Raw genomic sequence first — 12,685 nt, 5'->3', positions numbered from 1 at the left:
CGTTGTGCCCCTTTTGAGTTTTATTTTGGTAACGTGTTAACACTTAGATTGACCAGGGCTGAAGATGATCATTCTGAACACAGATTCTCAAAATGTTTGGGAATTATTTTGAGAACAAAAAAATGGATCCAATTCAAAATAAGAGGCTCACCCTCAAGAACCACCAATGACGGTAACTTTGTCTGATGGCAAATTCTCAGCTTGCTCAGCATTTTAGCTGGAGTAGCTTGACAGCAGATAAATAATTTCCCCTGATAGATTAATTATGCATATTCTATTTTATTCTGTTCTATTCTATTCTATCTTCAGCTATTTCTGCTCCACTCGTACTACATCTTGAATCCAATCCTTCTTTTTTATCACTAGTTTTATAGCCATTTGGCTTGGATAATAGCTATGCTTCCATCTTTGTCTACCTTATGTCTGGTGTGTTCAACTTTTCAAACAAAAAAAGCTACATACTGTTCAAGCATTGTATCAGTATGGCTGAAACTGTCTCTTAAAAGTGAAGCATGATGCCGACTTTAATAAGCAGATGGTTAATTACGAAATCCTCCAAGCATCAAATCAATGGTTCAAAGTTATAATAGTCCTTAGTTTTTATTTGATGTTGCCAATATTTCCTTATTTCCAAGGGCTCTGCATTTATGGCTGTTGGTCATGCCAATTTCAGCACATTTTTCTGTACTTACATTGGTTGGGCAGTAGGTGGCAGTGTATGACGTGACACCGTAGACTCCACTTAAACGAATATTTCTCAAATCATTTATTATCCTTTTTAAAGTCATTGTTTTTCTGTTTATAGAATCTCACAGCTTTAAGTCTCAATGTTAGAGACACACTCTTATTGGAACATGCTGCTGACCCTTTGGCCTCTAAATGTAGCAGAAACTCAGAGAGAAAAAAAAATCAGTTTCTGTAATTTTTTTTTTTCTTCATGCACTAAGACATATCAGCTCTCATGTTCTGCTTCCTCTTTTCCAGACAACAATTTAACATGAGGTTTGAATAGCTCTACAGTAATACAATGACAAAATATAACAGTGCAATTTATGCATACAGTAAAGCTGTTTAAATAACTCAATCTCAAAGTTATAATCCTAATTCCATCACACCTAAAATTACGATACATGATGCAATCTTAGAAATCAACTCTATGTAACACTTTCCAGATCAAACAACAAATGTAAGTTAGATGGAATGCCGGAGGCGGTGTGTGTGTGTGTATATATATATATATATATATATATATATATATATATATATATATATATATATATATATATATATATATATATATATATGAACAGAGAGTGAGAGTGACATGTTAACTATACATATATATACAGTATATATAGGGAGAGAGAGAGATTTTATGTGATTGGAAATTACATAACATTTCCAATCACATTCTTTGGGTTCTACTTCATAGACACAAAGACACACAGTTAATAGAAGTTACTTTTAAATCTAAATAATACTAAAACACTGAAAAAGAAATAAACAAAAAGCTGCCCTGAGGCCCTAAGCAATGAAAACATTAAGCTCTAAAGTTACCTGTTTCTGGGCTGTTTGTTTGGTGGTGCTGGAAGAACCAAGAGTTTTAAAACAAATTCACTAGACACAAAACATATTACTGAAATAGAGAGAAAGAAATCTGAAAGTACAAAAGCACAAAGTTACTGAGCAGTGTACTATCATACAAGCAAGCTGAAACAAAAAAAATGTTATCTGTAAGAGGCAGTTATGTTGCTGTGTAACATACTTCCATTCAACACGTCAACAATTCAACAGGTACTTTAACAAGTTTCAATGATTCTCAGAAGAGAATTTTTATAAATTTATATATATCCAATGATATGTTTAAAAAAACGTTTATTGTCAGTTATGTTTCAGGCCATAAAGAAGCTGCATTTGTCTTTGTGACCAGGGGGATCGGATGCTCTCAGCTCTGCTGAACTGGACTGGCAGGTTTTTCAACTGCATCAGCTGCGGGTTCTGGTGTGCAGACCTTTGTGTTTTCAAGCTGCTCAGACGATGTGAATCTTTTGTCAGCTGAAACATGAAGCTGGCTGTTTTTCAAAATTTGCTGCTCCACAGGAACATATCGCCTGTTGAAGTGTCTCCACAGTTGCTTCCACACAATGTAAAGGAGCTCTGAGAAGTTGAGAGCTATACACAAAATGGAGGTGCAGCCCATGATGTAGAGGAAGATCTTCTTCTCCGTGGCTCGGGCTATGTAGCAGTCCACAGTGTTGGGGCAGGGTTTCTGTGTGCACTGCATCAGGATGGGCACCCCAAAACCACTGTACAGGTAGTAAAAAGCCAGCAAGAACCCCACTTCAAAGCCCATCTTAAAGAGCAAGCTGATGACATAGGTACAGAAAAGACCACCATCAATGCTCCTTTTGTCCTTGTAGAACTTTCTCTTGTGCTTGGCCTCCCGGTGCTCCCTGTAGCCCACATGAAGGGCCACCATTAGGGATGGTGTGGACACCATGATGAGCTGCAGAGCCCAAAGACGAATCTGAGATATGGGGAAGAAATGGTCGAAGCAGGCATTCTTGCAGCCAGGCTGCAGTGTGTTGCACACAAAGTCATTTTGCTCGTCCTTCCAGACCTGCTCAGCCGCAGCCACATATACCAGGATCCTGAACAGGAAGACCACAGAGAGCCAGATCCGGCCAATTGAAGTGGAGTACTTGTTCACTCCACTCAGAATCTTCTCCAAAAATCCCCAGTTCATTGTCCACTTGTCTCCTGTCAGGACATAAACAACCAGTTAGAGTCTAAATAACACAAAGCAGCCATAAAGTATTATTATTGTTGAACCACAAATGCAATTATGATAAAATAAGTACACCCTTTTCAATTTTGGGGTTTCATGAATCAGGACTTTTTAAAAAAAGAATAACCTAAAAATAAATCTGTACTGCTGGTCACATTCAATGATCAATTAATTACATATTCCAGAATAGTGGCAGCATCTTGGGGTAGCTTGCAATAACATTTTTTGGATATTTCATCTGTTTTGGATGCTGTCCAGTCAAAAATATTTTTTTGCCTCACTTTGTTACTTTTGCACAGTTGTTATTATGCACAACCATGACAATAAGGTGCTTTTAAAACTGGAAACAGCTGATTGTGATTCACAAATGGCCAGAAGAAGAGGAGGAGCTTGTCTTTCTGGGTGCAAATGTATGCAGATTTTTATAAATGCAAATCTTTAGAAATTGAAGCAGATTAGAGAGATCAATTTAGTTTTATCTTGCTGGATGAGGGTATACATTGTTTTTACCTCATCAAAAAGAGGTAAAAAGAAGCATATCAACTGTAAGCTCCAGGTGATTAAAATCTCCACGCCTAGACATCCCTTTTGCTGGACTCTTGGTCTTCTGTGCCACACAGAAAATTATCAATGTATCTTTTAACTAACAGTTTGGTGTGGACCACCTGCTGAGACGTTGAGTCCTGAAACATCCAAAGTCTGAGTCTTGAAAAAAATAATCAGGAATTGACAACCAAACTGGTGGCTTTCAAATTATAGGTAAGCTGAGCAGTAGAATCCGCTGTTCTTGTCATGTGTGCAGCACTGTTTTAAAGGAAATTATGTAGGTTTTCTGGGAACCAGAGCATTTCAATTCCCAAACACCATCCAATGAAAGCAGCTCTTTCAGTCTCTTTATTTTGCTGTTGCCTTTTCAAAGGGTAAAAGGTAACTTTGTGCTCTTCCCATCAGGCTGAAAAACACAAGTAAAAGAATTTTAAAATAAAAAAAAGGCAAATGAAAGCAACCTGACATTAGAAGAAGCAAAACACGGTATACTGTTTAGAACTTTGCTTCCAGTCTCAAAGTGCTAGTTTTGAACATAAATATAAATAAATTGGGGCCCTCCCTTAACTCCATTGAAAACTTCCTCATCTCATTGAACAGAGTAAAATCTATGTGTTTATATTATTTGTTTTTTACTCCAACTTAGTGACTACATCATACATAAGTTATGTGAGTTTGGGGGAACTGATCTCTGTGGAATCAAATTTGCAAATAATCAAATGGTTTGACTTGCTGATCTGGTTATTCAGCCTGAGGCCAGATTTCTAGGCTAGAGGTCACACAGATACAGACAGAAAACCCGCTTTATTCCGACAAGAGATGCCCAGTGAGACAAAACTATAAAGTTACAGAAATTAACATTTTTGGGAAGTAATTTTTTTATGTCACATGATTTTCTGGTGTGTTGGAATTTCAGAATGTTCTACAAAATTAAAAACATAATTCAAACTAGATTTCTTGTTGCTTCTTCTGCATCAATCTAAAAGTCTAAAGCCATGTTATAAAGCAGACAGAGACTAGAACTTACCAGCTATGTCCAAAGAGAGAGAGGTTTATCCTTGAACCCAGATAGTTTGGGTTTCTTCTGTGAGTCACACCTGATCCAAGCAGAGTCCTGCATGCAGCAGCTTTATATCAGACTCACATCAGTTTGCTTTCTGTTCTGTTTTCTTTGCAGCATTTCCTGTAAAATGTGGCCAGCAGTCGCCTCGGAGCACATCACCTGAGCACTTCACCTGCTGGAAACTCAGTGGGTGTGAACAAAGACAACATCAGTAATGCAAATAAAATTCATTCATGGCCACACCAGTCCAGGTGGGTTGTGCTTTCATTCTTTCTTCACCTGCCTGCTGCTGGTTGATGACACAGGGATTGTGTTACTCTGCTGATGAGTAAATAATACATGTCACCTCCTCGGGTCAGAGTCGTCCTGTTGCTCATCTGTAGGAGTTTGGCTGAAAGCCAATAAAAAAATATGGACATCATATCTGAGGCAATAATGCACTGTCCATGAGTCCTCTATGGGCCTGCACACCTGTTTTTTTTGTTTGTTTGTTTTTGCTTCTTTTAACGGAAGTGTTCTGTGTTCTGTCCTGTGAATTGTATAGTGAGGTGTTGTTTTTTTGTGCTTACTTTTGTGGTCATTATATATGCTTCTCAGTGCAATGCTGGTAAAAACTTTGTTAAAGGGTTAATAGAGCCCTCATAATGACTCATTAGGGGAGAGTTCCAGAAAGAGCAGGAGATTTTAAACAGATAGAAGTCCAATTTCAAAGCATTAATTTACAAAGTCAAATTTTTTAAAAGTCATTTCTGATACATATTTTTATAACAATTGGTGGAAACAGTTACTCGATTGTGCTCTAAAATGGCACTACATTCCTAGAAAATACGTAATGACCCTATTGTTGCAACTGAATTACACTTGCTTTATTTTGCTATTCAAGTCTTTTATTTGGCAGCAGTTATTGCTCCCTATCCTGAAAAAAAGAAAATGTGAAATATTTTTTCTTGTTAAATGTTCAGTTTTTCAACATTAAAACTAAATCTGATTTAGCCCCTGTGCACCTGTATTTTCACTCCCCTCTTTTCTAAATTCTGGTTGTGTGCTTCATGAATGTTTAGCACACTTTTCTATTTCAGCTAAATTTATCTTTTGCTTGCTTCCCTCTCTTTGCAGCACCTTTAGTTTGGCTTTTGTTGGCTAAATCCTTCAGGTGTTGGGGGGAAAACCCATATTTAGACCTGAAAGCAGTTGAGAGTGTTCTTGAGTTTAAAAGCAAACCTTTTCAGGCAGGTGTAAGTTCTGTTACCAACACTGTTTATACAAAAAATAGCTTCATGCTAAAAAAATAAAATAAAAAACCCAGCTCCAAGAAACAGCCCCATTTGGTCTCAATGTGAACCAGTGATGGAATCACTTACTCCCTCTTGTGGCATGAGTGCATAAAATGGTAAATATGAAAATCTAATTAAAAAACATCCAAAAAACTCCAAAATATTATTTTTAGGTTGTCATTAAGATATTCAGACTGCATATCTTGCTCAAAAATGTCTGCTGGACCATCACAGAAGTGAAACTTGACTTTGCAGAAGACACTGCTAACACCATCAATAGTCATTGATGACCTTGTTGCCTCTTTCCCTTCCAGCTTCAGTTTTGTTGAAAGATGCTGGATACTCATCCATTTGACCACATCCATGTCCATCTGTCATGCCTCAGAGCCTAAAGAATTGAACAGTGGTCAGCATTTGGCTTCTTGTTTGCACACAAAGCTTGAAGCAGCAAGATTCTCACAGAAATTTTTGATCTATATCCGTCTGCAGGTGAGTTGAATTTTTTCCTCGACTGGTTTAATGATAAATGAGGTAATAATAACAAGCTAGTAAAAATGTACAACTGAACTCAGGCTTTGATTTCAAGCAGTCTATATTTACACTTCAGAGAAAAAAGAACAGAATCAGGTGCAGGAAACTACTTTTTGCAGATCTGTCATCAAAAACAGCAAAATGAGGTTAAAAAATGTTTGACAATTTTCTTCAATGCTAACCACAAATCAATCATATTTTACATTTTACCTTGCAACTGGGTAGCAAGAGGACACAGAGGACGAAAAACACATAAAAAATACTTAAATATGTCCAACCAAGCCTCTCAGAAACTCAAAGTATGAAGTCAGAGTAGAGTTGAATGTACATCGGTTAGTTGAGACAACAAAATCTTCACATTAATTAAAGACATTAGTGCAATGCATAGGAAATGTTTTTAATTTTAAACAACAAAAATGATCGATGTATTGGGTAAAAACAAAAATAAAACAAAAAGATAAGCCAGCATTCTCTTAGCTTACATATGCTCTGATGGTCCATAAAAAAAAAAAAATGACATAGATTTTTTAAACGTAACATTTTGCTGCAGAAATCAGTAGTTTTGTAAACCAACACCAATGCAGCATGTCAATCAAACTGCAATAGCAGCTACATGGCTAGGCAGAGTTCACTGGGGAGGCAGCCTTTGCTACGATTAATAGTGCATTCCAGTTCGACTCAAAGGTTGGTATTTCCAAGTTCCAAGTTATAAATACAGTAAAAGGATCAACAGGAGTGCTCTCTAAAGTCAACTACTGTCTTGGACAGTTGGAGGTTAATCACCAGCACAGTTGACTGCTTATATTCAACATAGTAGTATTTACACTTTTGATGATCTGCAGGTAAACATGTTTCTACATAGGTTAAATGGGAAAAATACAAGAAAATATATTGTATAATAGTTAGCAAAATTTCCCAGGTCTTTCATATGTAACTGAAGGTAAGTTATAATTCCCAGGTCCAATTATAAACTTCTGACGTTAATGGTATGCTCTCTATTTGCATGCTGTTCTTTTGCATTTGGGAAACTATTTATAGACCAAGCATTTAAGTAATGTCATTTATTAAACTTATACATACTACACTGGTGATACCCAATTTTATGGGAGAGACCAAGACTGTTGATTCAATCAACACGTAGTAGGTAGAATAAACAAAGGAACCACAATGCAAATGTGATCAATGATAGATAGAATTTCTGTCTAATTTAACTTATATTTTCACTTTAACAGATGTAGCATTAAATGAAATGCAGATTCTTAACCTAACCTCTTAGGAACCACTATGCTACAAGGTCTGAATATACTGTAAAAGATGGCACATCAGCAATGGGGGTCCTACGTTCATGTTTGCACAACAGCATGAAAAGTTCTAAATAAGGTTAGGACCAGCTGCGTGGTCTATGATACTGTGAATTAGCAGCACAAAGTTAGTCTGTTTAATATCATACAGGAAAGAAATGAAATATCAGCCAGACTTAATAGATCTTTACCATTACTACTTTTAATCTCCTTAGTCCAATAATAATAATGAACTCTTTATTAAAGGAAGACCATTTCCAGCCGTACTTTTATTGGTTTCCATTCACAAAATGGTGGTCGACCCACCATCTTGTTTCTACTAAGTAACAAAAGAATCATCAGTGGTGCACACTATGAGATGCTTCAAAAAATTTACCAGTCAGATACTGGTGAAAGTTTTGGGGGGTGGGTTTCAAGGACTCTAGTGAAAAACTCAGTCATTTTGTATTTCAGTGTAAAACGAATCTGTACCAGATATGTAAAGATGTAGTTTTAGGCTAATATGGCAGTTACACAAGAAAATGGCTACTTTCTCAGAACAATTGTGTGCTTGCCTTGAGCTTGAGCCTCACTTTGCAGTTAAGTAGACATGCTGTTTAAAGTTTAAGGAGCTCTGCTCAGGTTCTTACTGTCAGTTTGCATGGCAACAAGAAAACAATGAGCTGCATTACCTGCCATGCTGTTACATAAAGGGTTTTTTTCTTTCTCTTGTAAAAAAGTAACCTTTGAGAAAAGTTTTACACATTCCACATGCATACACAGTAGGTGAAAGTACAACTGGGTGGCTCTTCACAGTAAAAAATAGTCAGAAGTTTTAGTTCCCAGTGAAAAGCTGCAACAGTTATTGTGATTTCTACAAACAAAAGCAGAGGTATGCTGTGAATGCTCACACGTGCACAAAAAAAAATATAAACAGCAGATTTGCTAAATACTTAGGACTGCATCTCAGAGTGCAGTCTGAGTATAAGAATATTATAATTCTTATAATATTATTATATTATAAGAATATAATGCGACCAGTTTAAACTGGTCTGAAGTTAAGGGTCAGACGTTTTTAGACCTTAGTTCCTGTGCTGTAAATGTGACACTTCACTGTTCTTTTCACTACAGGAGTGGAAACTTTCACATTTACACACATTTATCTTTACTGCAGCTTCATCTCTAGGTAGTCTAATAAGCGTACAAATTAGGAAACTGTGACCTTAAACACACAATTTGTTGCACCAATCAGTGCTGGCTTACTGGCTAAAATGATCTTAAAGAATGTATAAGATACTAATTAAATTTTTATGAAAAGCTAAACTTACTATGGTTGTAGTAAGCTTAAAGAAAGTATGCAGGAAGCCTGTACATCTGCAGACATCCAAAAGTCTATTCAGCATTAAACAAAATCTTGTGTTATTTAGAACCATTGTTTGGCTTTTAACTTAATTGTTTTATACCATCAATGTAATACACTTTGTACACACTAAGGCCTAAAATAATCATGCATAAATGAAATTCAGGAATTTTCTGTAAAACAACCCTTTTTGAAACTTAAACTCCCTTTTTCTTTGCATAGCCAAGAACTAGACACTTTCCTCCCTGGTGTTCTAACTCCATAAGCTGCAAGATTACTTAAAAAGAATAAGGGCAAGCAGTTTGTTTGCCCTTATTCTTGTATATACTGTAGAACTGGTACGTTTTAAATGTATATAAACATGCATGGTGCTGAAGTCTTCCTTCCTGACCAGTCTCACAATCTCATACTCCATGTTAGACAACAAATGTATCCCAAGAAACAAAGAGATGGATGCCACAAGAGATTTGAATATTAAGATATTTTTGGGTGTAGCTACTATATGTTCTGGATGCTACCATGATGCAGATAAAGATGCTATTTTAGTATAACTTAAGTTTGGTCTTTTATCAATCATTAGATGGTTGCACTGGATAGCACAGTGTGAATACTGTGCATTTACTGTAGAAAGCAGAGATCTGTATGCTCTGCACTTCCCCCTGAATTAGTCCTCTTAGCTGGGCAGGAACACACACGTCTGAGTTGTGCACCAAGTCGATTATGCTGATTGAAAGTCTGAAGTTAGTTTTTATGCATTTGTTTTAATGCAAAACATAATTGTCTCACTGTCCAATATAAATGCTATGGCATCATATTAACTCATACGACAGTGGAGGGGGTATAATGTAGATCGTACCATTAACAGTCTGGGATTTGAAGAACAGAAGCATCTTGCCAAGTTCAACAGGTATTTTCCAAATAGATTTTTTGGAGACTGTATGCCAACATCACTTAGGTATTAAAACAGCTTTAAGACCAAAACCATTAAGAATCCAACTAGACTCAAACTTAGCTTTTGTTAAATTAGTTTAAATTGTTTACCGATTTTTTTTTAATTAAGTATTTTTAATACTTAGTTATTTGTACCTTTTCCAATTGAACAATGATTCACCACATCCCCTAAAAATGTATAATTTACATAGGTTATTCTGCTTTACATTGGCTATTCGGATTTATGTTACTGAATATATCTGCAAAACGGCATGTGGCAAGATTTCTACATGCTCTTAAAGGGGCAGGATTGTGTTTCCTAGCCACACATGATTATTTTGTAGCACATTTGAGTAATTGTTGACTTTAGTTCAGTCATTATAACAATGTTGTATATATCAAATATGATTTAAAATTAATTTGACTTTGTAATTTAATGCCTTGAAATTAGGCCTCTGTCTCTCCAAACTCCTGTTCTGACAAGCCGTCTTCAGGAAGAAGGAACCCTGCTCCTCTATCAAGCCTTTAACAGCATTTTTACAGGTATTGCACTAAGTAGTAGTTTGTATAATGAGTTCAGCTGATGCGCAGTTCCACCAGGTGCTTTAAAGTTGCTGCTGGCTGGTCTGAAGGAGCATAATGTAGGAGTCGCAGGGGAGGGCTGCTCTGAGGCGGGAACTGGAAAACTGCAGCTCCGAAGAGGAACCTCTTCCTCAGCCCACCCAAGCATTTTGCACAACTGAATAGTTGCCAAGGGAGATTCAAGGATTTCTCAAACATGCATGGAAAAAAATTAATAAATCAAAGCAACACTAACCTCTATTCTGAGGGCAACACAATTTTTCAGTGTCAGAACTTCAGAGATAATGTACTCTTATTTGCAGTCAGTTAACAGGCCACATTCTACATGTTCTGTCACTTCGACAGTGGGGCTCCCTGAGCCTTGGCAAGAGGGGCAGCTAAACTCCCCAAACAATAATGCCCAAGAGATAAAGGAGCAATGAAACAATAATAAAGCTCAAGAAAGTTACCTGTACATGTGTAAAATTAGCTGTAAACTGAGCCGAGTGATGGCACCCAGTCAGATGTTGGCAGTGAAGAACTTTGCCTTTTTTAACCTCAGAAATGATCAAATTAACCGGAAAACAAAAATTAGTCCTTTTGTTTTAAACAAAAGCCGCTGAAACAGAAGCAATCTGAAAGGCCAGATAAAACTAATATTAATTTTATAAGTATGAACAGAACCTGGGAGTTTATATTTACGTGTAGCATTTTGTTTAGGAGACAAGTCATATTTCAATTTTATCCTAAATTGATCTATTTTCCATTAAGGTTCATGTTTGGTGGAAAATAAGCAACTTCAAAGAAAAGAGGATTCAATGATGGCTATGGTGATGGCTTTCAAATGAACATCTGGCTTAAAACGACAAATAGTCGAGTGAAGACTATCCTGCTAATTTCTGAGAATGTTTTAACCCAGGTTAGTCAAAAACTGGACCAAATATAGTTTTCATTTAAAAAGTAGAAACTAAACCAGGTTGAGCTTAGAGGATCAAGTTTGATTTTTGTTATACACATCCCTTTGCTTTGGAGTTAGGTTTTATGTTCTCCATAAAAATGGACTCATTACAAGGTACAGTGGGGCAAAAACGTATTTAGTCAGCCACCAATTGTGCAAGTTCTCCCACTTAAAAAGATGAGAGAGGCCTGTAATTTTCATCATAGATATACGTACCTCAACTATGAGAGACAAAAGGAGAAACAAATCCAGAAAATCACATTGTCTGATTTTTAAAGACTTTATTTGCAAAATATGGTGGAAAATAAGGATTTGGTCAATAACCAAAGTTCATCTCAATACTTTGTTATATACCCTTTGTTGGCAATGACAGAGATCAAACATTTTTTGTAAGTCTTCACAAGGTTTTCACACACTGTTGCTGGTATTTTGGCCCATTCCTCCATGCAGATCTCCTCTAGAGCAGTGATGTTCTGGGGCTGTCGCTGGGCAACACAGACTTTCAACTGCCTCCAAAGATTTTCTATGGGGTTGAGATCTGGAGACTGGCTAGGCCACTCCAGGACCTTGAAATGCTTCTTACGAAGCCACTCCTTCGTTACCCGGGCGGTGTGTTTCGGATCATTGTCATGCTGAAAGACCCAGCCACGTTTTATCTTCAATGCCCTTGCTGATGGAAGGAGATTTTCACTCAAAATTTGACGACACATGGCCCCATTCAGTCTTTCCTTTACACGGATCAGTCGTCCTGGTCCCTTAGCAGAAAAACAGCCCCAAAGCATGATGTTTCCACCCCCATGCTTCACAGTAGGTATGGTGTTCTTTGGATGCAACTCAGCATTCTCTCTCCTCCAAACACAACGAGTAGAGTTTGTACCAAAAAGTTCTATTTTGGTTTCATCTGACCATATGATATTCTCCCAGTCATCTACTGGATCATCCAAATGCTCTCTAGCAAACTTGAGACGGGCCTTGACATGTACTGGCTTAAGCAGGGGGACACGTCCGGCACTGCAGGATTTGAGTCCCTGGCGGCGTAGTGTGTTACTGATGGTAGCCTTTGTTACTTTGGTCCCAGCTCTCTGCAGGTCATTCACTGGGTTCCCCCGTGTGGTTCTGGGATTTTTGCTCACCGTTCTTGTGATCATTTTGACCACATGGGGTGAGATCTTGCGTGGAGCCCCAGATCGAGGGAGATTATAAGTGGTCTTGTATGTGTTCCATTTTCTAATAATTGATCCCACACTTGATTTCTTCACACCAAGCTGTTTACCTATTGCAGATTCAGTCTTCCCAGCCTGGTGCAGGTCTATAATTTTGTTTCGGGTGTCCTTTGACAGCTCTCTAGTTTTGGCCATGGTGGAGTTTAGAGTGTGACTGTTTGAGGTTGTGGA

General features: G+C 37.3%; 1 protein-coding gene across 3 annotated transcripts; it reads right to left on the bottom strand.

The window, feature by feature from the left end:
• Window positions 1–1,316: 1,316 nt before the first annotated feature.
• LOC102233439 (gap junction beta-7 protein-like) lies at window positions 1,317–5,101 on the bottom strand. Of its 3 annotated transcripts, XM_023341930.1 has the most exons (4): window positions 4,677–5,101; window positions 4,362–4,572; window positions 3,299–3,740; window positions 1,317–2,760 (listed from the first exon to the last, which is right to left on the bottom strand). In XM_023341930.1, exon 4 carries the CDS (start codon window positions 2,744–2,746, stop codon window positions 1,946–1,948), a length of 801 nt encoding a protein of 266 aa, XP_023197698.1. In that variant the 5' UTR covers window positions 2,747–2,760; window positions 3,299–3,740; window positions 4,362–4,572; window positions 4,677–5,101; the 3' UTR covers window positions 1,317–1,945. The 3 variants fall into 3 exon arrangements, with proteins under 3 accessions (XP_023197698.1, XP_023197697.1, XP_005811508.1); XM_023341929.1 differs by lacking the exon at window positions 3,299–3,740; XM_005811451.2 differs by lacking the exons at window positions 4,362–4,572; window positions 4,677–5,101 and having other exon boundaries at window positions 3,299–3,811.
• Between the last annotated feature and the right edge of the window lie 7,584 nt (window positions 5,102–12,685).

This window comes from Xiphophorus maculatus, chromosome 11, assembly GCF_002775205.1.
Source record: "Xiphophorus maculatus strain JP 163 A chromosome 11, X_maculatus-5.0-male, whole genome shotgun sequence".
Classification (NCBI taxonomy): domain Eukaryota; kingdom Metazoa; phylum Chordata; class Actinopteri; order Cyprinodontiformes; family Poeciliidae; genus Xiphophorus; species Xiphophorus maculatus.
The sequence above is the reverse complement of the archived record's forward strand: the minus strand, read 5'-3'. Positions and strand labels throughout refer to the sequence as shown.

What these genes read in the sequence shown, in the direction of transcription:
- LOC102233439 (XM_023341930.1), bottom strand. Translation starts at nt 2,746, where the DNA reads ATGAACTGGGGATTTTTGGAGAAGATTCTGAGTGGAGTGAACAAGTAC.